This window comes from Gymnoscopelus braueri, assembly GCF_963280865.1.
Source record: "Gymnoscopelus braueri genome assembly, chromosome: 18".
Taxonomy (NCBI): Eukaryota; Metazoa; Chordata; class Actinopteri; order Myctophiformes; family Myctophidae; genus Gymnoscopelus; species Gymnoscopelus braueri.
Genome location: NC_137618.1, coordinates 4,480,813 through 4,498,490, shown reverse-complemented (window position 1 = coordinate 4,498,490; position 17,678 = coordinate 4,480,813). Strand labels below are relative to the sequence as shown.

Here is a 17,678-nt window from a genome sequence, read left to right as displayed (position 1 = left end):
GTAGGTCATTCCCCACATCTGGTGGGGCAACAGTTGCTGTTGACAAGCTGACAAACTCACTTTGGTCTGGACTGAATGGATTCAGCCAGCAGTTGTCCAGGACATCAACTATGGACTCAACATCAGCCTCATCTCTTCTGATCCTGGGCAGCTGTAAGTCTGGATGATTAAATTGAGAATCTCCTTGACCCACCATCTCCCTCAGCTGCCTCAGGAAGGCACTGCAGTACTCTGAGGTTAAGTAGTACTTGTAGACAGTTGCAGTCTTGAGGCTGAAGCCTTTTGTTCCGCCAGATGTGTGTGTGTCCTTGTTAACACATCCACCGCCAGAGGTTAATCTCATAATAATGTACTCACCTGCCAAGGTGTTTTTGTTGTTTTTTTGTTTTTTTCATGTCGCCATAGATCTTGTTAAAATCCTTAAGATTGAGCCGTGAACGGTCTGTTTACGTCCGCGAGATCTCCCTGTATCTCCCAGTGAAGACCGCATGTCAAACGGACTTCCATGACTGTAGTTAGAGCGGATTACGTTAAACAGTGAAATGCGAGGAGAAAAAACTACAGGAAGAGAATTGAGTTTCAGTTTCGTCTGTAGAATGGGAGCGGGCGTGATCGTCGAAACCGGATCCCAAATAATTCTATTTCCTGTCATCAAACCGGAAACGGAAGTGGATCAAAAAAATTCCGAAAGTGCACCCGGACCGCGCATGCGCGAAAAGACCGCAGCCCGTAGGACTACGGGCTCGGCGCTTAACCGTTGGATTTAACGGCCCGTAGAACTACGGGCCCGGCGGTAAAGGTGTTAACAGTCTCCTCAATGGTCTGGTCAACAGGAATTCGTCCAAAAGGATTTCTACTGCCAAGTTGGACGGAGAAGCCTCCTTGCAGGAAGTGGGCATGCACTTCCGGATGATTTGCAGGCAGCGGTGTCATTGTGGCATAATAGTATGACAGGTAGCGGGCATAGTTGAGTTTGTCATATGCAAAACACCAAGGGATCATCTTTCGGATGCATGCAAGGTGCAACATCCAGTTCCCTTCTCTAGAAGCACAAATTAAGCCCAACATGATATCTGTCATATCCAGGTAGGACATCCAAAAAGCTGAAAAGTGGTATAGATGTGGTCCCCCACTTCTAAAAGTAGCACTACAGACCTGCATAATACCTTCTGTTACTGCCCTCATGCAATGAAAAGAATATACAGCTAGTCTCAAAATAAGTCTCTAAACAATGCAACAGGCTTCTTTAAATACTCATGCACATGCATGTATATTGCATTTTCATAACCCTTAACATGTAAAAAAAGAAATAGTTGGATTGTTCTTACCAGTCAGCTGTGACAGCTGTCCCCTTCAGCTTTGATTCCTGAAATAACTGCTCCACCACCAAATAATAGGCCACACCCACTTCATCAACTACTTTAATTGGACACAGGTTTGTTTAATTTATTAAAAAAAGGAGCAGTGTGAAGTCCAAAAAGTGTGTTATATAACTTTTAATATGTTGTTGGCTATGAATGAAAATCCGCCTATAGAGAAAAATAACAAAATGTCAAAAAATATAAAAAGCTGCTCCTATGGAAAGGCTATCATATTTTTATTTACTTATATTGGCCCAAAAAACAATTTAGTATAGGTAAGGTTTTGCCGACTTAGTGGTACCGATATCTGGTCTGGCCCAAGGACTATATCTCTGGATAGGGTCTTTTTGTGGTTTAATACACGATCGCACTGTTTTCTGTACCATCCTTGATTTGTTTCTCTTCGCTTTCGACTCATCCTTGGCAAAAATAACCGTTTCGTGTTTCCGGTTTTACCTTGAGTTAACTGGTTTTGCCCTGTTTTGGCTAGACATGGTCGTTTTCACATGGTATAAAAACTAAAGGGAAAGCTCCAGTTATATTTTCTTTTCTCTGGACGACGAACAGTTATCCCCTTTGTGTTTATCAACGGTCTGACACACGATCATAATATATATAACACCAGATGGCAGGAGTTCAAGGATATGGTGGGAGATAATATGGTACCATTTCTGTCAGAAACCTGTCTACCAGTAACATCGATGGGAAATAGAAGCTAATATAAACTGCAGGCTTTATATTCCTGGGAAGTTTACATGCTATAATAGAAGCCATTGTTCTCGCATTAATAATAATTAAATGAAAACATTTAAATCTTGTTTGAAATGACCAAACCTGCCTACTGATGATGTCACTGGTAGGCAACTGTCCACAGCCCTCCTCTGAGACACAGAATGAGTAGACAAAAATGGTACCATAATGAGCATGAGTGAGTACACATAGAACCATAATCTCACACTCAATGGTCTTTTTCACTCTCTTCATCATCTCTCTCCTTATTCCCTTCAGCATCCTCATCTTCGTTGTCTTCATCTTAGACCCAGTGGCGGTTTTAAGCACTAGGCAAACTAGGCAATTGCATGGAGCCCCGAGGCAGGGGGGCACCCACCCTGGTCTGCCCACACAACAATCAACATTACAGTTGATTCTTCCCAATAGTGTGAAGTGGTTTCACTTTCAACGAGGCTACTTCTATTTTCAGTAGTTCAATTTCAAACTAAAACATGTGTTGGACTGATCACATTACAAATTTCCAATAGTATACAGTATAAATTATGACCTATTAAATGCTGAGCTTTAAGCATTTGTCGTGAAAATCCCAGATATCTCCAGATTGTGAGGTCACACACCTGGCAAATTCTTTGGAATTTATTTCTGTCTTGACCTGAGTTAGGTTCTCCTTAAAAGTTGTTGAAAGTAGTTGGCGTTACTCTGCTGTAGGCATGTAGCTACTGCACCCTCCTAAAATCTAAAATGATTGATTAGGCAATTAATCTTAGCTAAGATTATTGGTTTTGACAACAAATAGGGTATTTTTCCTCTGTCATCACATCAATCAAGTTCAATGAGGTTAGTTTAAAATCGCAGGTGTGGTCTGAATCTGATTGATTGAATCACGTTGGTTTATGATGTCAGTCATCTGGCTGAACTCCCATCCTGCTGTACTGATTTAATCAGTAGGGCCCGAGCACTGCACAGTGCAAAGCCCTATTGAAATGCAAAGATTATTATTATTATTATTTTTCCGATAATGAATCGCATTCTTGAGGGTCTAAACGTACTCAAAAAGTTGTGCAACTTTACACACCCATCACATGTGGCAAACTATTACGTATTTTGATGGTCTCAAAAATGGGCGCGGTGGCGTGGCCTAATGGCTCAAGAATGCCCCCTACAAAATGTCGTGCTTGAAGTCCCACAATACGGTTTCACCTACATGTATGCAAATTCGTACACACCTGTATCATGTCACGACTTATAATAATGTCTCTTGGAGCCATGACGTAAACCCAACAGGAAGTCAGCCATATTTAATTTATTGTTGTGTTTTTGCGCATTTCAAGCCATTTTCACGGGTTGTACTTTAACTAGGCTGCACCAGCGCTCCTGTTTTCGTGTATAGAGGGGCGGGTGTATAGAGGCGCGGAGAGATTGTGCCTGATCCCATTGGTTCACCGATCTGTCCGTCAACCCCCGCCCCGTTAACACAACATTACGAGCGACGCCCACTGCACTCTGGTTGGTTGGGGAAATGAAACACTTCCCATAACGGGTACACCGACGCGCTCCTCCAGGCTTTTATTTTTTAGAAAAACTAAACAATAAAAGCCTGGAGATCGAGGCTATACTTTAACTCCTCCTAGGAGAAATGTCAGATCCGCCTCAAACTTGCTCAGCGTACACAAAAGACCTTAAAGCAGTACGAGGCAGGTCCAAAAAAAACTATTTTTAGCAGCCTCTGCTGGTCACTACTGTCATTGCAGCTCTATTGCTGAGTCCTGCATTACCCAGAATTCCATTTGTTTTCACCGGAAGGCGGAAGCGTTTCAAAAAGCGTGCTTGTAATTGTTTTATACTATCTACGGATCGTTTCTCTTAGCCAGTGGAGCTTTAGTTACCGTGAGCTGTGCTTTCTTTTGCTGTTGTTTTTCCATCTTCAATCTTGTTGACAGAAACTGCAAAAAACTAACAGAAAATGTTCAAATCACATCTATATTAATCCTTGTATTAAATACTTAAGGTGTATTCTACTTTACCCCATGTTTTTAGGACCCTTATGGTGTCTAGTTAAGATTTCTTCTTGTTGCCCAGGTCAACTAATGTCCCATGGGGTTCATTTGGTGACCATTTTAAATCGATGTCCACAGGAGTGGCGTTTTCATATCTGAACCAGACAACGTACAAAGACAAATAAACCCACTTTTTCATAGAATGTTTACACCAGGAATCTAATGGAAAGGTCACTGACATGGTACAACCATTCTTTATTGGTGAAAAACACACAAATATCAAATTCTGTTTTATATTAAAACACAATTTCACTGATCAGTATCATCCATCTCATCATCAAACTCCACCTCATCCTCTTCCCTCTTATCATCATCATCACTGATGACACCAGCAGTCAACAGGTCAATGAGAGATAGGGGCAGAATTGGCCCACAAGACCAGACAGGCTCCAAAATCCCTCCTTCTGTCTTCTGCCACCCCTGACCATCATCATAGGATTTAGGCCTCCAAAAGATTGGCTCAGCTGCTCGCTTGTAACAGGTCACTCTATAGTTCACCCACTGGATGTGGGGGATGAGTGTGTCCTGGCATGGGGGCAAGCGAGCTGGTCCACGCCTCAGCCTCTACTGCGCCTTGATGGAATCAAGACCACTCTTGATTCCATCAAGGGCGCAGTAGAGGCTGAGGCGTGGACCTTCGGAGAAATTCATAGTGCAAGGTCCAGCCACCAGGAAACCCCAGTTCTTTCTGGGCAATGCGGAAAATAAGCGACAGCTCTGCCAGTTGATGCTCAAGGTCTGGGGGAGTAAGGAGGCAGCATCCCGGCTGGCAAAATGTGAAACGGCTGCTCTCATCGTGGAAGGAACAGCTCATGAACTTGTGGCATTAGATTGAGAAGTGAGTTGATTGATCAATACCTATATAACTTTGGTGAGTTCTTGTGTTAGCAGATTTGCCAAGAATGATTGTTGATGTTGATGACATCAACCTGCTCATCTACCATGACACTGGCACAGGCAGGCACCCTGGTAAATGTCACGGAGCTAGCAACCTCTCTTGGGCAGCCATACTGTAGCACCCTGCTTGGGTACCATGTATTCAGTGATCAGGGCTGTACTAGTTCCTTCAAGGGCAAGGTGGCACCACTCAAAAAAAGTTATATTATGCCTAAATATAAGCCAGAATTTGATATTTGTGTGTTTTTCACCAATAAAGAATGGTTGTACCATGTCAGTGACCTTTCCATTAGATTCCTGGTGTAAACATTCTATGAAAAAGTGGATTTATTTGTCTTTGTACGTTGTCTGGTTCAGATATGAAAACGCCACTCCTGTGGACATCGATTTAAAATGGTCACCAAATGGGGCATTAGTTGACCTGGGCAACAAGAAGAAATCTTAACTAGACACCATAAGGGTCCTAAAAACATGGGGTAAAGTAGAATACACCTAAGTATTTAATACAAGGATTAATATAGATGTGATTTGAACATTTTCTGTTAGTTTTTTACAGTTTCTGTCCTGTGTCCAGTGTCAAGACCTGCTTGAATCTTAATAATAACCACTTTAAATGAATTCCTTGGGTGAAAATTATATATAGAAATGTGTTAATTTGTCTCTGTATGTTTACTTCAAGAGTTAGGGTATTTTCTATTGTCTCCATTGTATGGTTCGGGTTGGGAATAGGTGCAACACAGGGTTAAAATAAACCCCATGGGACCTTATTTGACCAGGGCAACAAGATTAAAACTTAACTAGACACCTTTAGGGTCCTAAAAGACATATGGTAGAAAAGAATACACCTTAAAAATGTAGTACAAAGAGAAATATAAATGTGATTTAAAAAAATTCTGCTATTTTTTTGCTGTTTCTGTCCTGAAATAGAGTAAAAATGTGCTTGAATCTTAATATTAACCACTTCAATGAATTCCTTGGGTCCAAATGATATAGAAAAATGTATTAATTTGTCTCTGTAGGTTGTTTACTTCAAGAGTTATGGTATTTTCTGTTATCTCAATTTTATGGTTTGATTGGGAATAGGTGTCAGAAAGGGTTAAAATAAACCCCATGGGACATTATTTGACCTGGGCAACAAGAATGAATCTTAACTAGACACCATAAAGGTCCTAAAAAACATATGGTAAAAAAGAATACACGGTAAACGTTTAATACAAAGAGAAATATAGACGTGATCATTATGATTTCAACATTTTCTGCTAGTTTTTGGCTGTTTCTGCCCTGAAATAGAGTCAATATGTGTTTGAATCTTAATAAAAACCAATTTAATGAATTCCTTGGGTCAAAATGATATAGAAAAATGTGTTCATTTGTTGCTGTATGTTGTTTACTTCAAGAGTTATGGTATTCTCTGTTATCTCCATGTTATGGTTTGGGTTGGGGGTAGGTGTCAGAAAGGGTTAAAAATAAACCCCATGGGACATTAGTTGACATCGGCAACAAGCAGAAATCATAACTAGACACCTTTAGGGTCCTAAAAAAACAGGTTTAAGAGATGTGTTTTTGGGGTGCTCACGGAGCCTCGAAACTCCCCTACTATTAGTTTAGGGAGTTTTTTTAGTGTTCCTATTAAAATTGTACTGGTCTATATTCCACACAATGTAATAATACAATGTAGAATGGAGTAGTTAACTCAACTTAACATTAACATGCCTCGTCATCTTTCTGCTATTGCAACTATTGTTTATTTCTAAATAATAATAGATAGATAGGGCTAATAGAGAATTAGAAATAGATAAGGCTTATAGCCTATTTGTAGAATCACTTCTAAAAATATATAATATAACCACCTGCCTACCTGTACACGTAGACCTATGTATGTACTGCTGGAGCCCATATTGTGTGTGTGTGTGTGTGTGTGTGTGTGTGGGGAAGTCCATAGGTCCAAAAATTAAATAATAAATACCATAATGAAATAAATAATAAACACAATGATATAAATACAAAATACAATTAAATAAATAAAAAATACAATTAAATAAATGTATGTATTGTGTATTTTTTTTATATCATTGGGTTTTCTATTTATTTCTTTGTGGTTCTTATTTATTTCATTGTAACTTTTAATGTCAACCTATATATATTACATGATGCCACTTTTAGCTATTTAATCAAGTCGCAATGAAATTAATAAAATCCACAATGAATTAGATAAAAAACACAATGAAATAAATAAAAATACGATTAAATAAATAAAAAATACAATTAAATAAATACATTTATTTATTTATTCTGAAATATTTTTAATTTTATTGCGTTTTATATTTATTTCATTGTGATTTTTTTATATATATTACATGAAATGATGCCACTTTTAGCTACTTCATAAGGTACATTGGTCCAAAAATGTTATACCAAATACCACAATGAAATATATAAAACACGCAATGAAATAAATAAAAAACACAATGATATAAATAAAAAAATACAATAATTGCATTTTGTATTAATTTCTTCGTGACTTTTTTTTATTTCATCTTGGTATTTAATTTAATGGGTTTTTGTATTTCATGCTGTCTTTTCATAATAATGGCTTCTTTAACAGGATAATGGTTTGACATCGCAGTCTGTCAATCAACAGGAACGGGGCGGGGTCAGCTTTTTACACTCATTCAGACCAAAGCAACAGATCGCTGAGAAGCCGATTACATTAGTCCTTGGGTCAAGACCCCAAATTTCACATACTGGTACCATCTGGGTGGGCAAACCCTATACATCCCTAGATTAAGTTTTGATATGATGCTGAATGGTAGCTTTATAGTGTTTATCACCTCTTAAAGTAGGCCCTAATAGACAATACCTTATTCAATTCAAAAAATATATAGCTTTAAATTGAAGGATCACAGGAACACATTTCTGTATACAGTATTTGACAATGTTGTTGAATTCTGAAGTTAATTGTATGCCTATATTGGACCTGCATTTCAGAATCCAGAGATTCTGATGTGTGAATGTTGAGACTTACTATTATTTATCAGAGATTTATCAGGATTTTTTGTTTTTAAATGTTTTAAATTAAAAATAAAATGAATTGAAAAATATTTTTAAAAATATATTGAATTTATAATAAATGAACAAATTGGAATCGGACAACTCTGGGTCTTGCTGTAAAATTCCACTATAAGCACCAGCCCAGCTCAGTGGTTAGAGTGTCCGCCGTGAGACTGGGAGGTCGGGGTTCGATCCCCGGCCGGGTCATACCAAAGTCTATTAATGGGACCCAGTGCCTCCCTGATTGGCACTCCGCATCGATGGTTGGATTTGGGTAAGTCCCTGCGACATACTAGCGTCATGTTCAGGGGATGTGCTTGTACATCAAGCTGCCTTACGCTAAGGAAACAGGCTCCTGCCCTATGGGCCTCAGGGCTCGGGCTCGGCAAGGCTTACTTATAAGCATGGTATCTCAGATCTGGTTCAGAACCTGTTTGGAACTGTCACTGAAATCCTACGATTTGGGACTATACACAGTTGGATAATGTTGATCTTGTGGTCTTCACAGCCAATGGTCACCACACGAATCATGCCTTAGCCAGTCAGTTTGTGCAGAATCTAGCAGATATCCTCTTCACTGGAGGAGCCACTCCTGGTACTGGGGTCATATCACTAAAACTACCCCCGTCCTCGTACCTCGAAGCGGGGAAACTTTGTCTAGCTGATGAGAGAGATTGAGCATTATACAGGCCCCAATAAGATGTCTCTATTAAGCGTGCCAACGTGTCGTCACCACGGGGGGCGAGGCATTGGGCGTGGCATTGGGCAATGTTAAGTCAACCTGGTTTTTACCCCTCAAAGATGTCCGCAGCTACCAAAAGACACTTGTTGACGCCCCCTTCAGGTTTTTTGGCACGCTCTATATACCAGCTCTAAAACAAGTACCAAGAACTGATGCTATCCAAGATGCCATCAACCACAGTGTTTCAAGAGCACAGAAGGAGGACACTGCTTGGCTCTGTCAGCGCCACTTTTCCCCTGGGCTGGTTGGCCTATAATGTTGTGCAAGATCACAATGGTGATGAAGCTGAAAACAATAAGTGTCTTTGTCCGCTGCTTGGCTTGCCCCCTGCCCATCCTGATACAGTGCTCAGTACCACTGCCTACTTAAGATACATCACTCAGCATGAGCTACAGTCATATAACGTTTGACATGCAGCTGTATGGTCGCTTGCCTGATCTAGTGGAGTGATCCACAGTGATGGTCATCAGTGGTGCTCAGACCTGGGATGATGCACACTCTAATGTCTTTTGTCGGCTTAACCCGAAAACAGATTGATTCAACAGCTGTGGAGGTGGAGGAGCTAGTAGGTGTGTCATTTGGAGTCCATCTTTAATGGAAAGGCCTGGCCCAAGGCTGTGCCTTCTGCATGGTAGTGTCTGTTCTTCTTCAAGACTTCTTAGAGGAGGGAGAAAAGACTCATGAGTAGATAATGGTATTCCTGGAGAAAGCGAGAGAGCACCCCACAGGCTATAGCTATGGGTGGATTGCTTCATCAGGGGAGCAAGAAAAGAATGGAGCTCTCTGCCCTTTTTGACTACGAACTCGGCCCGGTCCCTTCAGAATCAGCTTTATTGTCACATCACAGGTTTACAGAAGTAAAAAAGTGGGTGAAATTTGTTTTTGTGCATAGTTCCCATCATATTATTTCCATAGAAAAAAAGAAAGGGAAGAAAAAGAAGGGGGTGGGGTGCAAGGGGGAAAGGAGATCAATCAAGTAAACAAATTATCTACATATTTACACATACCTATATCACGTACCTGAGATAAGATATAATGTCATGTAAGCAGAGACAAACCGTTCACACAAATTCCCACTGCAAATGAAAGAGGTGCCTCTTTTTCCAGTGTACAGATTGTCTATCAGTGATATATATTAATGTATTCGGCTGTTTGCTTGCTTACAACAATAATATCTATCTCTTCCTATGACATAGCTGTCCTGTGGTTGCAAAACAAACCACACTAGACCCCAGGGTTCTCACAGACATCACTATTTTACCCTCAGAAAAGAAAACAATTATGTATAACAAAACATTTTAAAACATAAAATAAAGACAAAAACAAACCGTATATATCTGGATACCCTCTGAACCTGCTTATTTTTTGGTTACCAACTTTTTATTTTATTTTTTAAAAAGCTTTTCAGAGGGGAGAGACATTACATCACATCACTATGTATGGGCAAACAGTTCACACAACATCCCACACTAGCATAAAAAAGCATATATTTTCAGTACATAGATCAGTCAGTGATCATTAATGTATTCATGTACTCTATAGTTTGCCTGCTAGAAATAGGGACAGTCTCTTCCTCATGTGATTGTAAAACAACCCAGGCCGCTTCTTAACCCCTTCACCAGACCCCCGGGTTTGCATAGGCATTAAAGGAAAGGAAAACCCACGATGTATATATAACACAATATTTTTTAAATTATACAATTAAATGAAATGAAAACCAAAACAAATCATAATTATGTTGTTGGATACCCTCTAATTCTGCTTATGGAAAAAAAAACTGGGAAGAAAAGAAAGTAAAAACAAACATGCTTGAACCTCCTTATTGAACATTCAATTTAAAATGTTCCTTCTCTGATACCGATATACAGGTGTTCAACCTGGAGTACAGATTTAACCTTCAGGGCCACTGTAAGTAATGTTTAACACTGGCATTCTCTATATCAGGGGTCCCCATCCTTTTAGGACCAAAGGACCCCCTCCACAATTGTGTAAACTTCCGCGGACCCAGCGCCCCATCAAATATTCATTCGTATTATTCATTATTAACCACCCCCAATGTATATATAGTTTTACGGTCTTTATACTTGCATATAATCAAGTTGAAGTAACTGATTACATATTTTTTCATTATTAACCCACATTGAATGCTATTTGAGTTTACTGTCTTTATTCTTGCATGATGGGGATATCTGATATTGTTGTCCTGTAATCTGTTTTTTTCTTTCTTTTTTCAATTTAGCTTATTAATCAAGCCAAGCATATAATTTGTCTGTAAGCACTGTCACGTTTTTAAACCTGAGCATACTGATACTGTCATTTTTTTGGTCATTTTTATTGCTGAACATCCCTCCCAAAAAGTATAGTAGCAACTATTCGCACCTTTCAGGTGTATCTGTAACTGGTCAGTGTAGCCTTATTTAAATTGTAAGAGCCATTTACACTGCTGACCACCTCGTTGACACCTTATTGTGGCAACTTCTCTCTCTCTCTCTCTCTCTCTCTCTCTCTCACTCACTCACTCACTCACACACACACACACACACACACACACACACACACACACACACACACACACACACACACACACACACACACACACACACACACACACACACACACACACCCCTATTTACCAAATGTGTGAAGAAAAAAAAACATTAACAAGTAAGTAGGTTATCATTTTTGTGAGGGAGGAATTCGCGGGGGGGTCCGCGAAAAAAACAACAACTATCTAATCTAAAGTAACATCACATCCCTCAAGTCATTCTCATTCAAATATGCCATAACTTTTACTTCAAAAATCGATTATAATAGGCCTACTTTATCTACAGATAAAAACACTAGTGATATTCAGTGGGATTTAAAAATGGTGGAGCTGGCTTCAGGCTCCTATGTTTACAGACAGACCAAAGTAATCCAGAGCCAGGGATTACCCAATCAGCAAATAGGTCCCGCCCTATGGTCCCGCCCCGTTCCTGTTGATTGACAGACGGCGATGTCAAACCATTATCCTGTAAATGGAAGCCATTCTTTTGAAAAGACAGCATTAAATAAAAAACCCATTTAATAAATACCAAAAATAAATAATAAAAAGCACAATTAAATGAAAAACACTAAAAAATAAATAAATGTATTTATTTATTTATTTGCATTTTTTATTTATATCATGTTTTTTATATATTTCATTGTGGTATTTGTTATAACATTTTTGGACCAATGTACTGTGGGGAACTGATACAAGCCAAGACGCAAAAGTCAGGGTACAAACCCAATCAAGGGCGTTTATTGGAGGAAACAGCCAGGCTCATGGAGCAATGTTTATATTTGGTAAATAATATTAACGTTCAACATAAATTCCTTCCCGAGTCCGGGGCATTACATCATAACATCTGTGGTCATTCTTCATAACCTCTGTTGTCATGCATCTTAATTTCCATGGTCATTCATCATAACCTCTGTTGTCATTCATCATAACATCCGTTGTCATTCCTCCTGCAGGTTGCCTATGAAGATAACAGAGAATGTCCTTTTAGTTTCACATTTCACTAACACACACAGTTGTGAGGGAAAACAGTGGAGAATCGCTTACCGCCTGAGCACCCGTCTGTTCACCAAGAGAGCCAGACTGAGACATAGCGACTGTTTTGTAGTTTGGTGCCACACCTAGGCGATCACACAGGTGCGCTCAGATGGGGCTGATTCATGAGGGCAATTGGTAGGTAACGCCCCTCTATGACGCAGCCCAGCCTGCTGCTGTGTCTGTGAAGCCTCTCTCTGTCTCTGTCCCGCTCCCTCTCTGAGGTGTGGTGCTTACCTAACAGGCGATCTCCCAGCGATACTCCACAGTACCTTATGAAATAGCTAAAAGTGGCAACATGTAATATATATAGGTTGACATTAAAAGTCACAATGAAATAAATGTAAAACGCAATAAAATAGAAAACATTACACAATAAATAAATACATTTATGTATTTAATTGTATTCTTTATTTATTTAATTGTATTTTTATTTTTATCATTGTTTTTTATCTAATTCATCGTGGATTGTATTCATTTCATTGCGATATTTATTTTTAAAATTTTTTGGACCTATGGACTTGATTAAATAGCTAAAAGTGGCATCATGTAATATATAAAGGTTGACATTAAAAGTTACAATGAAATAAATAAGAACCACAAAGAAATAAATAGAAAACCCAATGATATAAAAAAAATACACAATAAATAAATACATTTATTTATTTCATTGTATTTTTTATTTATTTAATTGTATTTTGTATTTATATCATTGTGTGTATTATTTATTTCATTGTGATATTTATTTGTGTGTGTGCGTGTGTGTGCGCGTGTGTGTGTGCGTACGTACGTACGTACATATATATGACAATAATGCAATTTAGTGCCCCCACACTCTGGAATAATCTCCCACTGCACATTAAGTTCAGTTCCACCATTTGAAATGTTTAAATCCACACTAACAACCCATCCAAACAACCTAAAATAATATGTGTACTAATTAAAGTATTATCTTGCGACTAAAAGCTCCCTAAACAAATAATAAACACCAAAATAATAGTGGTTTTTTTAGGTGATCTAAAAGAAGAACTAAGAGTGGCAGCCGACCTGCCGTTTATGCAATATATAAATATAATTGCACTTCAGGCTAAACAAAAGAGAACGGGGGAATATCAAAATGGTGTTTTTAGGCGATCTAAAAAGAATCGAGAGTGGCAGGCGAGCTGGCGTTTATAAGTTTAAATATAATGATTCCGCGACGCATCGTCTTGATATAACTACGTTAGGAGCGGACATGGAGCTCATTTATAGATAAAATCAGCGTGGTATTCAGATTAGCCATGTGTGTCAGTCAGCTCCTGGCTCCTGCTCCCCCTGACCCAACAGAGTAATCACAGACGGGTTGCGTCGCGTGCATCTGTGTGCTCTGTGTTGCAGACGGACAGACAACATTTCGCCGACTTTATACCGTGTGTCCCCGCAGATTATGTCCATCAACATGCTCCACACAAACGACATTCCAACTTGCATCTTCCCGGTGGCTTTTGTTTGCATTTCACCTGCTAAAAAAACTCCATGGTGTTACTACGCAGGTCGTGGGGTAGCCGCCCGGAAAACTCGCCCCAAAACACACTCACCCACATTTTCGTGTATTTGTTTTACTGAGGATAAGGTTAGAAACTAGACGCGTCGCAATTCAGGGCAATTGCAGAGTGTGGTTGCGCCGACGCGGGTCGCTGCCGCCGGGACTCGAGGAATACGCTGGGAGGAATACCGTCGGAGGCTGCGCCAATTACATTGTCACGCAACTCCTGAGATCACTTGCGTTTCATTTTGAGAGGATTGGTCCCCCCAACATATGGTTTTTGCGTCAAAAGGTTACATTTTGAGCATTTGTGGCGCCCCCTATGGATCAAAGTGGAAATGCTTTTGGGGATTTGTTGAGTAAACCACCCTTGACATGTGATCTAAATTTGGGATTGACTGGACGTTTCGTTCGTGTTTTGTGGCCTTTTTTGTACAACGGGCCCCTTCCGCTAACTTTGGAAGCCATTTACGGACGAACGGTATGGACTATCAAAATTCTGTTTCGGTCCAGATTATCGCATGGGTCCAGAGATCATGTGTACCGATTTTTGTGAAATTTGGAGAAAATATGTGGGAGGAGGAGCTACTCCTACCAATTTTGTCCAAACCTTACCCAAATTCGTACACATTATCCTTGAAGTCATGTTATCAAGATGTATCTGAAAGCCAATCATAGTCAAACCAAATGGAATTTGAAAACCTGACACCATTTTCAGGATGGGCACGTTTGCACATAATGCCACAAGCATTGCTGGACCCATCAGTGAGAAAATGTGAACACACACTCCCAGTAGCCCACCGAAGAACCCCATTCAAAAATATTCAGATTGTCCTGGTATAGCGCCACCATGAGGTCAATTTTAGCTACCTGGCCTGGTGGAGACCTGCTCAGAGGAGCACTTTTTCTAGTTTTATACTAAATTCATACTGATACATTTCTCTTGTTTTGTTTGCTAGATTCTGGCATGCTGCACCCTGGAGTGTTTTGTCACTGCTGTGAGGGAAACATTTCCGGGATCAGGTATAAGTGTACAGTGTGTCCTGACTATGACCTGTGCTCTGGCTGTCAGTCCACTGGGCTTCATGAGGAACACCGTCTGAGGTCCATCCCCATTCCAGGTCAGAATATAATCATTGCTGTTGGCAGAAACCTCATATCTCCATATGTCAATTCTTATGTTTCCCCCCACCCCTCCCGTAAATTAATGTCCTACTTTGCCATACTAGTGTCACACAAAGGTAGCACAACTAGCCAACATGCAAGCAATAGAGAGTCCTACTAGTTGGGTCACTTGTTCGGCAGGCAGGGGAATTTGATGAGACAGAATGAACCTTGCATTCATAGGTGTTACGTTGCTCCGCCCCCTCTTCTGATCATTATCCATCATTGGAGTACCCCGCACCCTATTCTGATTGGTCGATATTTCATAGTTCCCAACCTTTCCCATAATCTTTCAACTGTGTTCCTATTGGCGCAACTTTGTTAAAAATCCTTGTCCTTCATTATAATTACTTAGCTCTGCTCCTTGTTCTGGTTGGTCAATATTTGAATTTCTATTTATGTTTATCGCTGATATTACATTTTGTTTACACGATTCAACTTTAAGTAAACCCCCTGAATCGCTTGCCTCGCATTCAGGGTCTGGTGTCGAAGGCGGGTGTTTCTCGGTTGAAAATCTGTACGACGAATCGGGATCGGGATAATCCAGTATGAACCAATAGCCAAAGAGTCCCACTTTGGCCACGCCCCCATCTCAGAAATCGTCTGCACTGAGAGGGCTTTCAGACTGAATAATGGAGTGAAACCAAATGAAAATTCAGGCTGAGTGTCAGGCTAGCACTTTTACACTGCACTCTCCATTGTCAATTTCATACTCAATTTTGACACTTTTTCAGTATGTTATTTGTGATACAAGGTATTGTACAGTTGGTGGGGAGGGGGGCCCAAAACTTGAGCTGTGCTTGGAGCCCTCGAATTGTTAAATCCGCCACTGCTTAGACCATGGTAACATTCAGAATTCTGCTTCAGTAAGGTTATTGCTGCTCAAGTGGTCAGACATGAGGTCGGGGGGTAGTTGGGGATTAAGGGTCTTACTTATGTACACCCGACACATTGTCAGGGCTTGGAATCGAACCTGGGACCTCTCTACCCATAAGCTATGGCCCCCCTTCTTGTGAATGGGTTGTAGTGGACCTCAGTTCCTTCAAACTTATATAGTGGTACCTTACAGAATGGTATCTGCAGTTTCTTTCGCTGCATGCCTTCAATGCTCTGCAGCTGATGCTGAAAAAAAAACGGACAATTCCACTTTTTTAAAAGAACACCTCATGCACACCGGATCCGAATTTTCCGTGCGGCGATGCGTTTTTTTTTCTCCTTCAATCAAACCCAGTTTGATTTTTGCGTCTTTTCGCATGGGGTAAAAACGTATTGACCAATCGCACCCTGTCTGCAAAGGTCTTTAGTCGTTATGCCAATCGATTCCGAAAAACAGAAACAAATATAAAAATAATTCGCGGTAAAATATTTTTTTGCCGAATATTTTACAAATCCATGGGACACCACCATTTTGCATGGCCACGTCCTTCTTTATCCTACTTTATAAACAATAAAATCCACGTAGAAATCGTCTTAGAAAGACGATACAAATAACAATAATAATCCACGGGAGTTGCCATTTTGCGCATGCTCACTGCTCAGACCGAATTCTTTAGGTAACGCGTTTGCGTGTGACACACACAACGAGGGCCATCCGCGCAGTTGAAACGTACAAGCACCGGGCACCACGTAGGGTGTGAATTTTAAAGTTTAAAAGTGTTTACTCTGCAGTGTCACCAATTATTACAATTTACAATTAACAATAAATAAATCTGTAGTAGATCTGTGCACAAGATAATATAAGTTAAACAGTGAGCAATTAACAATAATACAAAATGCTGTCAACAAAAATATAGCTCTCCCAGCTCACCTCACCTCCATGGTGAAATCAGTCTTAGGGTGAGCAGGTGACAGCCATTACTTTATAGACGCTGAGGCCACCCACAGCGACACTCCCACCACCTAGGTGCCAATGCGGTGCCTTCATCAATCACATACCAATAACCCACTCTAGTGCACATTTGGCTCCTACATTCCGGCCCCTAATTAAGCCTGGGCATTAATTACACATATATTACTATGTAGGAGACAACCATTAACCTTAGCAACATTTAATCATTAAAAAAATAGAAAATCAATGCAATTCATTCAAATTCATAGCTGTATATCAACAGAATCATCTTCATACACCACAATGACCAGATCTCCAGGAACAAAGTTCCGCTTGATGTTCTGCCACTTCTGGCGCTCCTGAAGCTGCCGGAGGTACTCCTTCACCCAACGCTTCCAAAACAAGTCAGACATGTATTGTATCTGTCTCCAACGATGACAAACACAGATCACTCCTGGTGGAAATGAGGGCTTAGACTTGAGAAGCAGAAGATGGTTGGGCGTCAATGCTTCTAAGTCATTGGGATCAGTGGAGGCTTTAGTTATTTGGACGGCTGTTCACAATAGCATCAGCCTCACAAAGAACTGTATGGAGGCCTTCGTCATCAAGATTCTGTGTCCGCAAGATGGAATTCAGCACCTTCCGTACGAAAAAAAACCACTTGATTCCCTTCTGCAGGGAATCAAGTGGGAATTCTGTCACTGATCTGAGCCTGGTTCCACCCTTCAATTGACTCCCTCAGCT

The 17,678-nt window shown here is 40.2% G+C and overlaps 2 protein-coding genes across 2 annotated transcripts in view; both read left to right on the top strand.

Annotated features, from left to right (window-relative positions):
- The window catches only part of LOC308105606 (uncharacterized protein), a gene marked incomplete at its 5' end in the record, with an annotated part of 123,482 nt that overhangs the window by 70,480 nt on the left and 35,324 nt on the right, over positions 1-17,678 (top strand). The gene's annotated exons all lie outside the window — the stretch shown is intronic.
- Positions 1-17,678, top strand: part of LOC308105610 (uncharacterized protein) — a 44,910-nt gene that overhangs the window by 19,824 nt on the left and 7,408 nt on the right. Inside the window, exon 6 of the mRNA XM_080456442.1 lies at positions 14,902-15,063. Coding sequence (XP_080312568.1) covers positions 14,902-15,063 — 162 coding nt within the window. The remainder of the gene's footprint in view (positions 1-14,901; positions 15,064-17,678) is intronic.